General features: G+C 33.1%; 1 protein-coding gene across 3 annotated transcripts in view; it reads left to right on the top strand.

The window, feature by feature from the left end:
- LOC134529149 (putative fatty acyl-CoA reductase CG5065) overlaps nucleotides 1–16,514 on the top strand; it is a 226,927-nt gene extending 210,413 nt beyond the window's left edge. For all 3 annotated transcript variants that reach the window (XM_063362922.1, XM_063362920.1, XM_063362921.1), the window contains 4 exons: nucleotides 264–456; nucleotides 712–951; nucleotides 4,473–4,730; nucleotides 12,058–16,514. In XM_063362922.1, coding sequence (XP_063218992.1) covers nucleotides 264–456; nucleotides 712–951; nucleotides 4,473–4,730; nucleotides 12,058–12,205 — 839 coding nt within the window. In that variant the 3' untranslated portion in view covers nucleotides 12,206–16,514. The remainder of the gene's footprint in view (nucleotides 1–263; nucleotides 457–711; nucleotides 952–4,472; nucleotides 4,731–12,057) is intronic.
- Nucleotides 16,515–17,225: the final 711 nt, after the last annotated feature.

Raw genomic sequence — 17,225 nt, 5'->3', positions numbered from 1 at the left:
TAATCACCAGTTAATGATTATATTATACAAACATATTCATTGTCAAAAACAATGGTGTGGTAAGTTACTGTTAAACTGAGTATGGTTTCTTCAGTTGGCTCGTAATTTGTTCTGCGCTAACAGTCCATCATACCTTAGTTTATGTCATAAGTAGAGCCTGGACTAGATACATTCATTTCAAAAGCATCATGAATTTGTTTCTCTTTGTTACCTGTAATGAATTGTGCACACAAATGCAGCCATTTTATTCTGCTTTTTTACAGTGCTTTCATCAGCTTGTGAGCCAGTGGCCGGCTGGGTGGACAATTGGAATGGCCCAACAGGAATCATTGCTGCAGCGGGCAAGGGTTTTTTCAGAACAATGTTGTGTCACGAAGACAAAGTTGCTGATTTGGTCCCAGTGGACATGGTCATTAACTTGATGATATGTGCAGCTTGGAGGACAGCAACTAGTAGGTGAGGCGTGTTTGCTATACTTACAGTGGCTCTTTGCGGAGATATAAGAAAATAAATCTAGAATCAAGTTATTATTAGTCTAGTCGATCTGATAGATGCAATGATTTGTGCCTAATTTTCGGTATGACTTAAAATTTCTTAGCATTGAGTTACTATTTAAGCGTTTTGGAACCCATATTGCTTTAAGACACTCTGTGCATAACCATGCAACATAAAACCATACTGTTATTTAATTCCTGTGTGTGTCTGTTTCAGGTCGGCTGGCATCACTGTGTACAATTGCTCCACAGGTATCCAGAAACCCATAACTTGGAAGAATTTTGTTGACTATAGTTTCCTGTACATGCGACGACACCCGCTGGGCGACATCATGTGGTACCCGGCAGGCAGGTGTCGCTCCAACGCACTTGTTAATAAAGTGTGTGCATTGGCCATGCATACAATACCTGCACATGTGATTGATTTGTTTACTCTGCTGTTAGGAAAGAAGCCAATGTGAGTATTATCACTTGAAAAAAAATTATGCTTCTAGGTGTGTAAAGTGCAACGCCTTTGACATAATCTTTAACAATAAAATTTAAGATCAATAATTTGACTATGCAATCGTATCCAGTGTTTGGTTATTGCTAGTACTTTTCATTTTTATAGAGGCTTAATGATTATCTTATTTGCTTGCTGTAGTTATCCTTTAATTGTGTAGAAAATAAAGTGATTGAGTGGTGACAACAGATAATGTTACCAAGATTTTAGAGTGATTTGGTAAAATGTTGTCATGGAAAGTAGTATAAAATAGTTAGGTATGCATGCTGTGTTTATTAAGAAACTAAACACTATTTATTCATCAAGTTAATTTAATAGCTGTTGGAGATAAAGATATTTAACATGTATCTTAACATTTTATGTTTTACATGAATTCATTCAGTGACTAAAATGTGAGGAAATTGTCATGAACATTAAATAACTTTTATTAGTAATTAAATCTTAAAACCCTTTGTTAATAGGCTACCTGATTGGTATAATTAAGGCCTTATTCTTGCAGCACCTGAGGGAATAATCATTGCCTGACTGTCGTTTGGTTCCATCTTGGATTCACCATTAGGCTTCCACATCTTCTTGGATGGCTGGTGGCATCGCTGGCTCTATGCGGCAAACCCTCCACCCATGGTCATTGCAACCAAGACCCTTTTATTAGGCACATTGTCCATATTCATAACATTTGGCGAGCTTCTGCTATCTTTGTCCTAGTGGTGTGGTGACAGTCAGGCTTCGGGGCTCTATAAGGATTCTGCAAGAACTTCGCTGATGGCACAATGCCTTTTGCAGCCCACCTAGTTAGATGTTTGTGTCTCCTCTAATTAGCCTGATAATAGTTTACTTTGTACCACTTCATGTAGAAATGATATCTTGCATTCAATACAAAATTACAGTTTTCAGGAAGAAATTAGTTTTGTGGTCTTAAGAATCAAGAACCGTTTAAACATTACGTGTTTCTTGTAGTATTCATGTTTATAGTGGGTTCATTGGTTATTCACTCTCTCACCTGCTGAAGTTACCATTGCATTTTCGGTCCTAGTGGGTACCTTTATTATTTCAGTGTGGGCTGTAAGACTATCATGGTGTGAGCAACAGGCACTGATTTGTGCCCAAACCCCAGCAAAACTCATAACGGTTTATAAGCGTTGAGTTTGTATTCCAGTATTCAAACTCATTATAATTGAGATCATATGGTCATATTCATTGTCTGTGTACATTTTTGAAGTTAAAACCCTACTTTTACCCGAGTATAAGCACCGTGCAAGACAGTTTGATGCACTGCGCAGTGCAAGTATTTAGTTTTTGGTTGTAATGTGCTACGAGGGAGGTCATGTGTGCAAATGTAAACCAACTACAGTTGTTATAGTTTCTATGTTTTGGATATGATCTATTGTAACAATAATCACATTATACCATATATTATGGGTTGTTGGATCAAGAAATACTAAAATTATTTTGTGAACATCAATATTTTATTCTTTTCCTAACAAGGAATACTTGGAAAAACGATTGTGGTTTAATTTGTGTAGCATTTTTTGCCATAAAAATATACACTAACAAAAATTTTACTCATGCTACACTTTAACATTAATTAATACAGTTTAAACACATAAAAATATAAAGTTTTTAAAAGATTCATCACGCGATCTGTTTTTTTAGACATTGTGGTGGAAACAGAGTTACTTGTTTACTGAAGAATAGATTCTAGGTTTATGGCTAAGGTTTTAATTAGCAAAGGTACATGTAAACGATAGGTGGCCTCATATTTAAGAACAGCCATGATATGTGGAAGATGATTTGTCACACACTTTCCAACAGTTTAGAAATTTGCCTAATGACATTGAAAGTGTTTGCTATATTCTGGAAAATATTCAATCTCTTACATGGAGTAATTATTTATGTGTGTGTGCTTTGTTTTGCATCAATGCAAATCATAATTGTGTACGTTTATTGTTGGTTGTACACATTTGCAGTTAAAAATTATTGAATTTCATTAACCACAATTGAAGTGCACAACAAAAAATAAATTTTGGCTCTAAGATTTGGTTAACACTGAGAATATTGTAAGATATGCAAAAAGATAATAGTTTTGAGAAGTATAAATAATTGGCTGGATGTACTAATTTAATCACAATAAACTTTTTGTAATGTTTGTGTTGCAGGAAATAATTTAAAACACATCATCAATTTATGTTTTTAGAAGTTTTTATAGATTTAGTTAAGTTTAGTGGGTAAACTTATGTTTAAGATTTTTTAATCTTAATCAGCTTATATAGCATGAATCCTAAAATATTTGTAAAATTTTACATACTTGAAACTAAAGGCCATGTTCTAATTGGTCAGTCTGTAAGTTTTTAATTAGTAGGTTTCAATTTGGATGAGTTAGTCATTCACTTGTTTCACTCTCTCACAACTCTCAGATGCATTTGGTATTTAACATTTAAAAATATATATATTTAAAGAGATGAGAGTAAAATCTCATTTTTTATTCAATACAGAATTTAAAAGCTTCATATGAAACTGCAGTAAAACTTTGATTAACCGACACCCTGCTCTCAACCAGGGCTCTTACAGATAACCAAATAGACGGATAACATAAATCTCTTAATACATATGTGCATTAAGGTGATTTCACTGTGGGCTTGAGACGAAAATAAAAATAAAATCCTTGGGTAAAAGTAAGTAATTAATATATATTATATTTCATTTTGCAAAACGATCAATAGAAACGTCAATACATACAAGAGTAGTAATGTACAGCAATGTATTGTATGTAAACTGTAGGCCTACATACATATATATATTAATATAAACCTATGTTACTTTCAAATAATGTCATCTCCTGCTTTGTCTTTTTGGCTCAAGCTTTCTGCATGGTAATGTTCAGTATTTAAAGATGTCTGTTGGGTGATGCTCACATTTTTTTAGACAATGAGGGATAACAGAAACTGACGGTTAAACAAGTTGTGTTTAATCAAAGTTTTACATTTTACCAAAATATATGATTTTGCTACTCATAAGTTTTATTTAAATATAAATGAAAAAAAAAAGATTTAAGGCAAGTACCATAGCTGAATGTAATTTCTGATAATTTTTGTTTTGATCACTACACCTAATTTATATATTAAAATAAGTCAGTAAAATATGCACATTTCTACTTTACATGATGAATTTGTCCTTTAGTATTTGAAAACTCTGTGAGTTCAGTTAGACATATAAGAAAAGAGATATTAATTTATGAAATATAATCATTTTTGTTTACAAAATTAGGTCATATAACTATTTTGTGTACAAAGTCTGCCATTCCAAAACGGCCTTAAACTATGAATAGTGTGTTTACATTTTTGAAGTAAAAATATTACATTTCTGTTGTTAGCTATGCTGTCATTAATTAAAATATAATTTTTTATTACTGTCAACTGTGAGAACATAGTATATTTCAGCTTCATAATGTTATCTTAAATGTAAATTGATGTTCCTAGAATGGTGCGTATTCAAGCGAAATTGGAGAAAGCAGCTCAATGCCTCGAGTACTTCTCTACACAGCAGTGGAGATTCAGTGATGAAAATGTGCGCTATTTGAATTCTTTACTCAGTGCAGACGACAAGAAGACCTTCTTATTTGATGTGCGTGAAATACATTGGCCAACATACATTGAGGGATATGTGTTGGGAATCCGGCATTTCATATTCAAGGAACACCCAAGCTCTCTGCCAAATGCAAGGAAACATCTGCAGAAGTAAGTGTTAATTAATTAATTGTATTTTGAGTAAATAATTTGAATGTTCTGAAGGTGGTGGTTATGCATATTTCCACCAACGGTTTTGCAGGTCAGCAAAAACATCATGTGTTTCATCCTTAGTGAAACAAGTTTAATTTTATGTAGTGTGTAGAAATTTTTTTATTAATTTCACCTATGATTTCTATTCAAATAAGCACATTACCATATCAAACCATTTGGACCACTAAACATAAAAATGGTTAGGATTACTCATTTTACATATTAGTTAGCATGAGGCATGTTTTCAAGTCCTTTGCATAAAAAATTAAACTTCTATACAGATTAACAAAATCTAGCAAGATACATTTGAAAATAGCAACATAAAGATAACTCAAGTTATACTTAAAAGTGTAGATGTATCTTTTCAAGTTTGTACCTAAAAAAAATTACACATAACTTCTAATAATCATAAAATATGTGTGTCATTGATAAATTACTTTTTTTACAGTTTAATTTTATAACATGTACAAATTTGCTTTATGCCTAATTAAATGTAGTTTACTAATAGATGCTACAAATGGCATGCACTTAAGTAATAAATCAAATGAAAATATTACTAGTAAAAATTATGTCATAAAATATTGTTTTTTTTTGTATAGAAAAATTATTAGCAATTTTACAAAAACAGTTAACCTACTGAAACTTTGACAGTTTGTGCACCATGTAAAATTTTAAATGCTAATAATAAATGAGAAGTTAGTTAATAATAAAAAATTAATTTTCACAGGCAGTTATGTTCAAAATTATAAGGAAATACATGAACATGAATAAACAATAAAAAATATAGTCAAAAACAGCAAAAATACCAAGTCAGCAGTCTGTGCCTTAAGAGCGTGCATCAGATGGAGTTAAACTTTCTAATACAGTCATCCAGGATTCGGAAGATTACTACTATACTTTTACACGTTTAGCATTTCTGTTGACGCATTAAAAGAACTTAAATGTTGGTAAACATTTTAAATGCAAAACATTTTGAAAATATCAATTGAAAGTTGCTTTAAAAGCATACTGTAATTGCCATTTTTAGCCATTTTCAAACGGCGTTGTAGCCAAGAAATATAGACAAATCTCTATTCTCTTTTAATAGGCAGAAATTATAGTTCCTCGCCAGAAACTTTGTCGCTTTGTCCCCCATAGTCACCGCGACAAATTTCGAGTAATCTTGCTAAACCGAAGGCACTGCACGCGTTTATAGCATACTGCTGGGCGCGCCGGACTGCCGTGTCTGTGTGAGAATGGAACAAGAGATACTCGCGGTTCCTATCTTGGAATGCGAAGAAGCGTCAAAGAGGAGACGAAGAAAGATTGCTTCCCGACCTGGCGCGCCGCGGCGTTGCTGCGTAAGCTCAGATTACGAGGAAGTATTACCACCCTCGTAAATAATTCCCATCTTAATCAGTAAAGATTCCAGTTCGGCTCTACGATTCGTTAGCATCAGTCATGAAATCATTGAAAATGAGTTAACTCTTTATTAGTGGTTTAATATATATATTTTACTCTTTTTACAGTAAAAAGAACTCAGTCAATGTACTATTATACTACTTTCTAATCACTTCTTTGAGTTCTTTTTATTATAAAAAGATGTAATCAATATGCGAAACCATGAATATTGAGTTAACTCATTTTCGATTATTAGTGACTGAGGCCCTTTCTGCAGGGACTGATTCAAATTGTCACAGCGTAGAGGTTGCAGACCGACTTTCAGTATGAGAGGCTTGGTTGTAAATATAAAATGTTATTTTTATGAGCCTTTAAATAAAAAATAGAATAAAAGGCTATAAGTATAACGATTTAAGAGAGAGGGGCGAGTGAAAAATAGCCTGATAAAACTCGAAGACGATCCAACCCTATTTAAATAAGAAACCATTCACAATTTTTTTTTAATATCAAGATTATAAATAAAAGACGTTAAATAATGTTTGCCAATTTTAAATGGATACTGATAATTATGATAGTGCCGTAGGAAGTTAATTTTTATTGCATCTCAGGAATTTCGTACCAACTGATAAAATAAACCTTTCAAACCGTTTGTAATTAAAGCCTGTTAGAAGAGGCACAACGTAACTAAGAAGAAATAATTAAATAATTAACAATATTGGATACATTTGCTCGCACAGAGATACAGTGTTTCACATATTTGCTGCATATTGATTATTGTACTATAATTATTTAAACTATGCAAGGTTTCATTAATTTATTAATGTAGTTAAAAAACACAAAACATTTACTCCGTTGTATAGGTATTCTGCAAAGTTATCTTTACCATATGAATTGAAATAAACAGTTTTCAATCATATTACGAACGAAAAGATGATACAAAGGATTTTTTTAAGGGGGGGGGGGGACGAAACAAATACAACTATCTCTAGTACGTAAATTTATTTCTGTTTACTCATGAACTAATGCTAGTAAGAAAAGTCCATGTAAATTCACCGTTATTATTAAAATGTAAATATTAATTTTTGATCTTTGTTCTATAAAGCCGTGACACACAAGAGGAGCTGCTGACAGTTTCGTTTAAAAATGCCTCTTTGACAGTAGCTATTGACCTCGCTTATCAGTAGGCAATTGGTTACAAATATTAGCAATGTGTCGGGTTGGATGAATGCATTATCGAAATATAGCTTAACATATGGACGACATCGGGGTAGTTAATGAGAATAGAGCCTAAACAAACTGAATGGGTAAGAGCAACGAGAGCACCCTGAAAACTCCTACGGACCCACGGCAACGTCCGCCACGTTTCACACTTACGAAAAACCCAGATTTGATTCCACCGGGAATCGAACACGAATCGCCTTGGTGGGAGGCGAGGTGCTGGCCTGATCACAGCGCTTCCGTGTAGGATTAGAATACATACACTATAAAAATGTGGCCCGACCGGCATTAAATTTTAGAGGGATGAATGTACACGAAAAAAAATGACGTCACTAAATACAGAAATAATAATAAAAATCGCAAGGGGAATCTTTTTAACTTTTTTGGTTACAATTAGTGTGCCAAGATTTTCGTAATTTGTACAGGCCTATATTATATGTTGGGCCAATGTTGCGTAGCTAATTTCTTTAGATGAAAAATAAGAAATCATATTTTTCAGTTGAAATTTTACTCTTTACCATTTTTATGTTTCAACTCCTTTGAAATGTTCGTAAATCTTATAATTATTATCCAAAACTTTTGTCTGAAACAATGTTTGATAAGAAGAACCATTGTTGCAGGGGGTTGAAAAAATAAAGGGGTAGGATAAAAAAAATCACAATTAATATACCACGTACACTGTTAAATCCGTTCTGTTTTATCGTGAAACCATACATTATTATGTACATCTTTCGTCTGAAATAATTTTTTATACGACCAACCACAACTCCAAGGGGTTGAAAAACAAGGGTTAGCAAACAAAATTAAAGCATAAATCTGTTCGTAGGCATAACATCTAACTCGTACAAATTATGAATTTTTCTTTTAATTTTTAACGTGACAACGTCTAATAAATCGATGAACGCTGGCTGCACGCACGAAAAAGTGTCCCGTTACGCTCATTGTACGCTTGCGCCGCATCTATCTCTCTTCCACTCGATTGGCCTATGCGTCCGAGGAGAAGAAAGACAGCGGCAGCACACAACTAACATCTACACGTGATATTTGATTACAGTTTATTTATATGAAAACTCGTTCATAAAGTGCAGTGATAATAGGTTATGTTACAATTGACTAAATTATGGTGATTCATATAATTGATGATAGATATTTGATTACAGTTTATTTATATGAAAACTTGTTCATAATTATATTTAAACTTTATAGCTAAACCCCAGTTTTTAAAATTAATTACAAGTCATCTACAAGTGAACTGTTTCGTCGACTGTTTATAAAGTGAAGTGAAAAGTTAATGTGGTTGACATTGCTTATTACAACAACAATTTCGGCAATAAAGATTAATTATTCTTGCATTTTAAAAATCTGATTACTAGTATAATTTCAAGTATTTATTCTTTTAATATTAAAATAAAAATGATTCAATTTTATTCATAAAAGTATGCAATCATTTCATCATTTTTTATGACGTCACGTTAAACTATCGTCCGTTAACCGACTTTTCAGACAACCAATTTTTTTTTTTCCGTGCGTGCAGCCGGCGTTCATCGATTTATTAGACGTTGTCACGTCAAAAATTGCTGTTGTCAATAGGATATAAACACCACATAATATTCCATAACAGAAATATGGTCAACTAACAAAGAAAAACAAAGAACTAACTAGACTAACATAACGAAAAAACACCCACAAATGATGACAGCACAAAAATGTGTTTTCGTACCATGTGCGTCTCTGCCTGAGGACGGGAGCAGGTAGCAGTTCCCGAAACGTCGCTTGTTTCTGTTTTGGAAAACTATTGTGTTTGTTTCGTCTTTTCTTTTTGTCGTGTTTCCGTCTAGTTTCAGCTGTTGTGCTGAATTTTTTTGGGTTCAATATTTTTGTGCTTTCATAATTTGTGAGGTTAGTCCATTTTTCTTTGTCTTTCCTTTGTTTGTTGACCATATTCCTGTTATGGAATTTTATGTGCTGTTTATATCCTATTGACAACAACAATTTTTTGCTTAATTTGTGTTTTTGTTTTTGTCTTTTGGGTTTTTTGTAGTTTTCTTCTACAGACATACATGAGCATAGCAATGGCGTATGTCCAAAAACTTACATCAAGTCATGCACTCCCATTGCACAAATCTTTCAAAGATAGTACATTCATAGGCCAATCGAGTGGAAAGAGAGATAGATGCGGCGCAAGCGTACAATGAGCGTAACGGGAGAATGAGCTTAACGGGACAATGAGCGTAACGGGGCAATGAGTCATCCTTTTTCGTGCGTGCAGCCAGCGTTCATCGATTTATTAGACGTCACGTCAAAAATTAATATTTGCACTTATATAAATTTTTATCTAATTTGGAACATTTTATATCATAGTCCCTAGTTTCGCATTACAACTATGTATTTCAAAATGTATTCAAGTTAAAGTGCGGTATGTATTATAACACCATTTTTACTTTTGTGATTATAATATATTAATATGAAACAAGACTAAATAGGATGAGTGAATCGCTGGAGTGTACATATATACGTATACGTAGCACTGTGGCTGTGGCTCGCGTCGGTTATTGTGCGTCCGTGGTATTGGGAAGGGTTTATCTTGACAAGGGCCCCGCGTGGTGGGGGGAAGAAAGATAACACCTCGTGAATGGTGTGGAGAAGACCATACGAGAGCGATAACTGACACGTTTTTGTCTCCTCCTTTTGCTCTCTTCGCGGTCACACACACACACCCAAATGCAGATGCCAGGCGCGAGCTGAGAACTTGCTGCTCTGATGAACGCTCTTAATGGCAATTAAAAATATTTCATTAATGTTAAAAAGTCTTAATTTTTCATCCAGGGTAGTTGTAATTATTAATTTTGTATAACCTATTAGGTAAAGTTAGCATTCATGGAAACAATTGTTGCAAATAGAGATCCAAATTAAAAAAATACATATTTTCTACTAAACTTAATCAAATTATGTATTTATATTACAGTATAGTAGTTTAATTTTAACCTCTGTATAAAAAACACATTTTTTGGTTTTTGTTTCACTAGAGAGTCATATGTGAGTAAATATTATAGTGTAAAATATAAATTAATAATTAATATATTTTCAATGTGTTGTGAACCCACAGAGAGTATATTTAAAACACAGTAACAATGACTGATGAGCCAAGAGTGAACTGTTAGTTGTTAGAAACAGTAATTGAATACAATAACGATAATGTTATGTGAATAAAAATATACAATCTTGAACTGTGGGAACACATTATCAATTCCCTGTAAAGACTGATGGACACATAGCAGCCTGTTAACACAAGCGCATATCTCAGCGGAAAGCAGGAATAAGGGCCGGGAAGGACTGTCGCCAGGCCAATCAGTGGCCTGTGTGAAAAGGCAAGTGCTGTGGCCAGTGGAAAGACTTCACGTGAAAAGTGGCTGGCGTGTGTGTATTTGACTAAATTTGAGTCTGAAAAGGGCATGGCCACTTGTTGTAGACAGTGGTAAATGCATGCTGGCAATAGCTAGCCACAAGTGAACCATTTTCATGGTGCAACTTGGTGACAGGAAAATGCTGTGTGAAAGGTGCCAAAGATACTCACTATTTATGTCTGAGAACAAATAGTTTTAAAGGGTTTTGCAATATTTTTTGTCTACATACACTTCAATGCACAATACTTAGGATTTCAGTTTAGGTGATTAGTTTTTTTTTATGTTCTTGTTGTGGCTACTGAATGAGACTTGTGGAGTGGAGCACTTTAGGGCTAAATGATATCACCATATTGATGTGAGGCATTTCAAGTAAAATTTTAAATAGTATTTTTTTTTTTAATAAAAATAAATCTTTTATTTATTAAAATGTTATATTTTAGTTTTAGTTAAAAAATGCATTAAAAATATTTTCTCACAGATTACTTTTTATCTTTATGAAAGCTGATAGTTGCTACATAGATTATAATTTAAAAAGTTTAATAATGCTAATGTATCCTATTGTCGATAGTAGAAAATTATACTTTTTAATAATTACATCTTTTCAGTTTTATTTGCTCATATAAATAATGTGTGGTTAAGTAAAATGATTTGGGACCGTTTTTATTAACTTTTATACTTGCTTATTTTTGTGACAGTAGCAGTTCTAACATCGTACAATATTTACACAATTATTAGACTTACGACTCATGGGAAAAATGTATGGCAGTGACATGTAGCATTTGTATCTAACTGTGTTATGAAACGAGGTTGTGTTCCAGATGACTCTGGTTTGAATCCCAGTCTGGCTATCGTGGCATAGGTTTACCATGGTTTTCTATAGTTACGCCAGGCAAAAGCTTGTATGGTTCCCTACTACCCATGGCTGATTCCTTCACCATTATCCCTGAATTGAGTGTTGGCGTGGTGCCAACTCTCATGGTCTCCCTGTCCACGAGATGTGAATCCCAACCTGGGGTTGATTAGAGTGATATCCTTAATTATATGTTGAATGTGAATGTACTAGTTTTAAAATGTTAGTTATCTATAGTTTTCAGAAGTGATATTTGAAGAGCAATTTTTCACAAATCATTGAACTATAATATCATTAGTATTATTGAAGATGGTAGCACTAGTTGTTAGCATTCTATTACATTTATATGTTACTTTCTTATTTTTGTGAACTTACATGCCACTTAAGACTATGTCACAGTCACTTATCTTGGTGTTCATTGGTGCTTTTTCAGGCTTCTGTGGCTCTATCGACTTTCCAGGCTGTTAGCAGTGCTTTTGGTGTGGCGTGTACTGATGGTACATTCTCAGACAGCACGCAAGATGTGGTTTGTGATGCTGGACATGATTTTTCGCGTAGCTCGCATGGTGCCCTATGTTTGAAAATGAAAACCACATGAAGCTGCTGTAGTACATCACCTTCGATTGCTTTTTATTTGAAAATTTCAAACTTGGAAATATTTGTTATAGGTGCTGAACTGTTATCTACTTTCCATAATGCGTCTCTTATCCACTATGACACACAAGGATTAGCTTTAACTAGAGGTTACAAACTTTTCATAAGAACAATTTAGATGATTCCTTTCTTGAAATGAGTCAAGGAAAAGGAAGTTGCATGGTTTACTTTAGGTTTCCAGTGGGCATAGTATAGTGTAAGATATTCAGCATTTTGGCAAAACCTTTGCAAATATTATATTACAAATCTTGTAAAAATGCAGTATTGATAGTTTTACTCAACTTAAACCTTTAAGTCAGTGGAAAGTGTTATCAAACTAAATAGGGGGTAAATTATTTTAAGAAATATAGAGTTGTATGCCCTATGGTAAAAAAAAGGTAATGATGGGTGTTTTAATGCATCAGTAATTTGATGGTAAAATGTGTAAACTTTACACAATTATCGAAAAAAACACTACACAAGTTTTATTTTGTGTACATCCCTGTGCCAATTGGAAACCACATCTTAAGGTAAGCTGTAAATTATTTCATCTGAGTAAAAAAATATTGCTAGCATTTTTTTGAGCAGGTTATAGTCCAATTTGTGATTATACACTGTAAATGGGTGCTTATAATTAAGTGTGTGTGATGTGTGTACAATGCTTTTATAAGAAGCCCATTAAACATGTGAAAAGTATTTTAAGTTTAAAAGTTAAATCAGTAGCAGTGCTTTTGCCTGGTTAACTAATTATTTATAATGTTTTTTTGCAGCAATACTGATCATAGGAGAATTAGAACTTAGACCAAATATTAACTCTCTAGAAATGAGGGTTAATAAAGTTGTTAAACATAATCCACCAATAGCGATGGAACTTTTTGAGAATGAATAAGACATATGAGAATCAAGAGAGCTTACATATACTACATATTTGTGTAGGACTTGGCTGTATGAAAAGTCATTAAGGTCATCATTCAACTTGCCACATGTTGGGTTTTGCAAGTTACTTTTTCAGGCATTGTGCAGCGTTGATGGCTTCATGTCTACCATTTAATACTTCCCAGACTTCTTATTATTATTGTTGCTTGGTAAAAATAAATTGTTACTGCAATTTCTGTATGCTAATACTATTGTAAAACTTATTATATTTATAGAAGCCTATTTATTGAGGTATTTTTCAAGCAAGTTTTTTCGTAGCTCTCACTGTAAAAGGTGAATTTTCACACGCAGGAGGTTTTCATTATTATGTCATATATACGTATAAACATTTTGGTTTTACATTTGTTGTTCTTTGTTTATTTAACCTGTTGCCTTCAAAAGAGTTAATTCATATTTGGGAATGGAGATGATGATCTTGGACACTATTATCAGTAATATTTTGCAGTATTTATTGTATCTGTTCAGCAGATAGTGAGAAGATCAGTTTGGACTTGATTATTGTTGAAATTAATGCTGTATCATGTCGTTATTTTTCGGTTCACAAATTTGTAAGTCTTAAGGAAGCCTAAGTTCTGTAATGTAATGTAATGTTGCAGAAACTGCAGTTAGGCATCGTCTGAAAGTTAACGGAAGTGTGGAGGCAGAAACTTTTGTTTTTTGAGGAATCAAAGTTTCCAGTAACGTTATCTATCTATGTAACATACTTTATAACTGTTTAGGTTGTATTTTTTATTCACACAAATGTCTAGCTTTCCAAAAACAAAATACAAAATAGCTAACTATGACTGAAATTCAAAATATTTCTCTGAGCAGGACAAAGTTAACTTTATGTACCCTGTTTTGCTGTGCAAAATGCATTTTCTGCCCCCAACACAGTCCAACAAACTGCCCGTGCTTACCCCGCTGTCCCGACGTCTCTAGGTTCTGATGGGAAGTCATTACCATTGTTTCATTTCCTTCCTCCTTGGTGAGATGTATTCATTCTTCATTACTGCCAAAATCAAAGAACGATGTTGCATCAAAATATGCTGTTTTCCACGGCTCTATCCACCACATTTAAGACCCAAGTGCCACATTTTGAAGGTTATTCCATGAGAATGGGACAGTGAGTGCATCTCTTACTGTATCCTAGTCTTTCTACTTGCAGCACCTGTTTTTTTCAATTTTTTCAACCTTTTGTTTTTCACTGTAAAAGCAATTAAGAATATTTGTGAACTTATTTTCACTAACTACAATACACTTGAAGCATCCCTTGGTTTGGAGAGCGAAGGTGGGATGTGAGTGTAAGAAAGGTACAGTGTGCACAGCGTGATCCAGCATTAGGGTATAACACAGTGCGATACTGACTGCAGTTTGTGTTTTGAACAATCACTTGCCATCAGAAGGCTACAGTCATTATTTAAAGGTAAAGTTCTGCAACAGAACATTTTCTGTTGAAAAAAGCAGTTAAATGCTGCAGAAAACTTCACTGCAAGACTTACCACAAAGCTTACTCTAAACTTTATTAAGACTTAACTTCAATTAAGGAAATCGCATCAATATTTTAAAATTTATTTTCCAAGGAAAAAAAATTGCAGGTATTAAGTAAATACAGTATTAGTTTCAATAAATTATATGTGTGTATAGGCAATTTTTGTTTGCTAAACTTCTTGATGCAGAGTGTATTTATAAAACATTAAGTTATGTGATTAAGTCGTGAATTTTTTTATTTATGATCAAAGGTATTGTATTGAGGTATATTTACTTTTAGCTAAGCTTATGTATGTTTCAGCAACAGGTAGTAGTTCTGATTTTATTCCATCGTTAATGAACAAAGTACTTTTTGTTGTTCACAAGGTGGAAAGAAATGATAAAAAAGAATACTTCACATTCCACCACCGTGAGTAGCTGCTATTGATTGACCAGTTAGTGGTCTATTTTCTAGTCACGGAGTAATCCGTATTGTGTCTTTTTCTATCCAAATAGCTAAGCGTTAATCAGGTTTTTTATGCATTATTCTATCTTTTGTTACGTATGATATGTCTTATTTTGATAGTTTATTTATTGAATTATTAATACACTTGTGCTGCATGTTGTGTTCTTTAGCTTAATTTACAAATAACTAAATTTAATTTATGAATTTAATTTATGAGTATGGTGATAGTGAGAAAAATATGGTGTATGAAGCTTGTGTCAAGCCAAATATTTTTTGTTACGGTACTAGTAGTGGATTTTCAGTGTGAAGGTCATCTTTACTTTAGTTACATAAATCCATCTATTAGACACATGCATTTATTAGATCTCTGTACACATTCATGGCATTCATGCCATGTGATCATCTAGAAATGTCACAAAGCCTTTTTTCATGCAAAAAATAATACATTTTGTATGTTGTTTATATTAAGCTACCATTTGGGTATTAAAAATTACTCAGTTATGACTGGTCAGAGTATTAAAAAAATATTTGTATGGTTCTGAGAGTATTACATAGTATTTATTATTAAATATTATGCAACAGCATTCGTTGTTTAACTGCTATAATTATTTGTCATTTTTGGTACCCAAATTGATTCTTTTTTCTGGTGGCATTTTAAATTGAGGTTGATAATTTTTAAAACCATATTTGTATATTTAGATGTTGCTTGCTTCTTCCAGTAAAACAGTAAAATAAATACTTTTATAAAAAAATTGTTGTTAGTAATTCAATATTTTTACTGTACATATATTTTGTGAAACATTTCTATCTGAGTAAGTCAGCAGTGAGAGTGTAGTTCATTGCCTTTCTACAGCGCACTGTTTGATTCACTTAACAGTGTTGGGTTACACCTCCTTTTATCCTACAAGTTTGAAACATGTTTTATGCTCATTGCAACTTTCAACAATTATTTAGTAATAATATTTAAGAAAGTATTGTTAAATGTCTTTTGGAACAATTTTAAATTGAGCAGGTTGTTGCCACAAACATTTAAAGGAACATTTATTCCCCGGAAAGTTAACTCTCCTAGTAACTGTGTTTTGTTGTATTAATCTCAAGTTAGGTATATTTCTATTGCAAGTCATTTTTACTGTTTTAAATAATTTTGCAAAAGAGTGATTATCAGGTGATAATTACAAATGTCATTGTAATATTATTTTTTCTTTGGAAGGTAAATCAAGAAGAAAGTAATTTTTTTTGTTATATTTTTAAACAGTATTGAATGTAGTTGGCTGGGAATAAATTAACATCAGATTCCTAATTGTGTAAATTTAATCATTGTGTTTTACATTATCCAGAATCCACATTAATGTGTATATAATTTAAAACTTGTGTGCACACTTCTAAAAGAAATACATTATTATGTAGCTTTTATTTTGTGCCTTATTTGACCTATAAAACATTTTCTATTACAAATGTTGGTGTTGATCCCCAGACAGTGCAAACTGCTATTATTTAATATTTAAGTACATTGGGTCGAGATCCAGAGGATCCAGGTTTGAATCCCGGTCCAGTCATTCTGATTTTAGTTCCCATGGTTTTCCAAAGTGACTCCAAGCAATTACGGGATGGTCCCTCACAATAGGCCGTGGAGATTCCTTCCCCAACATTGTTGTTACGTGTAGTGTGTTATCGTAGTCAATGACTTGGCTGCTAACAAGCGGTTAAATCTAAATGAAAAAAAATTTAAGCACATATTGTCTAACATAGTGAAATATGTAAAAGCACTAGGATTTTATTTTTGGTTTTACATTTTTGCAGTTCTGTTATCTTTGTACGGATGAAGTTTGATAGGTTTATTACTTCTTGGATCAACTTGGATATTAACGTTGGTCATTTAAATGTGTTTTATGTGTCTGAAGCTCTTGAGACCCTCCCGTAATACATGTTTGATGTAAATTGACAAAACTACAGGCCTGCAGCTTGAATATAATGGGATGAGTTTTGAGTTGTCCATTTACACGAGATTGCTTACATATTTTTTTTTGTTATTGGTACAGCCAATGTCTATTCATTTTGTAGACCTTTACAGACAGTAGCGTAGCTAGGTAGCTAGGATTTCTGTTCGGGGGGGGGGG

Source organism: Bacillus rossius, chromosome 2, assembly GCF_032445375.1.
Source record: "Bacillus rossius redtenbacheri isolate Brsri chromosome 2, Brsri_v3, whole genome shotgun sequence".
In the NCBI taxonomy this organism is placed as follows: domain Eukaryota; kingdom Metazoa; phylum Arthropoda; class Insecta; order Phasmatodea; family Bacillidae; genus Bacillus; species Bacillus rossius.
This window is presented reverse-complemented; position numbering and strand designations above follow the sequence as displayed.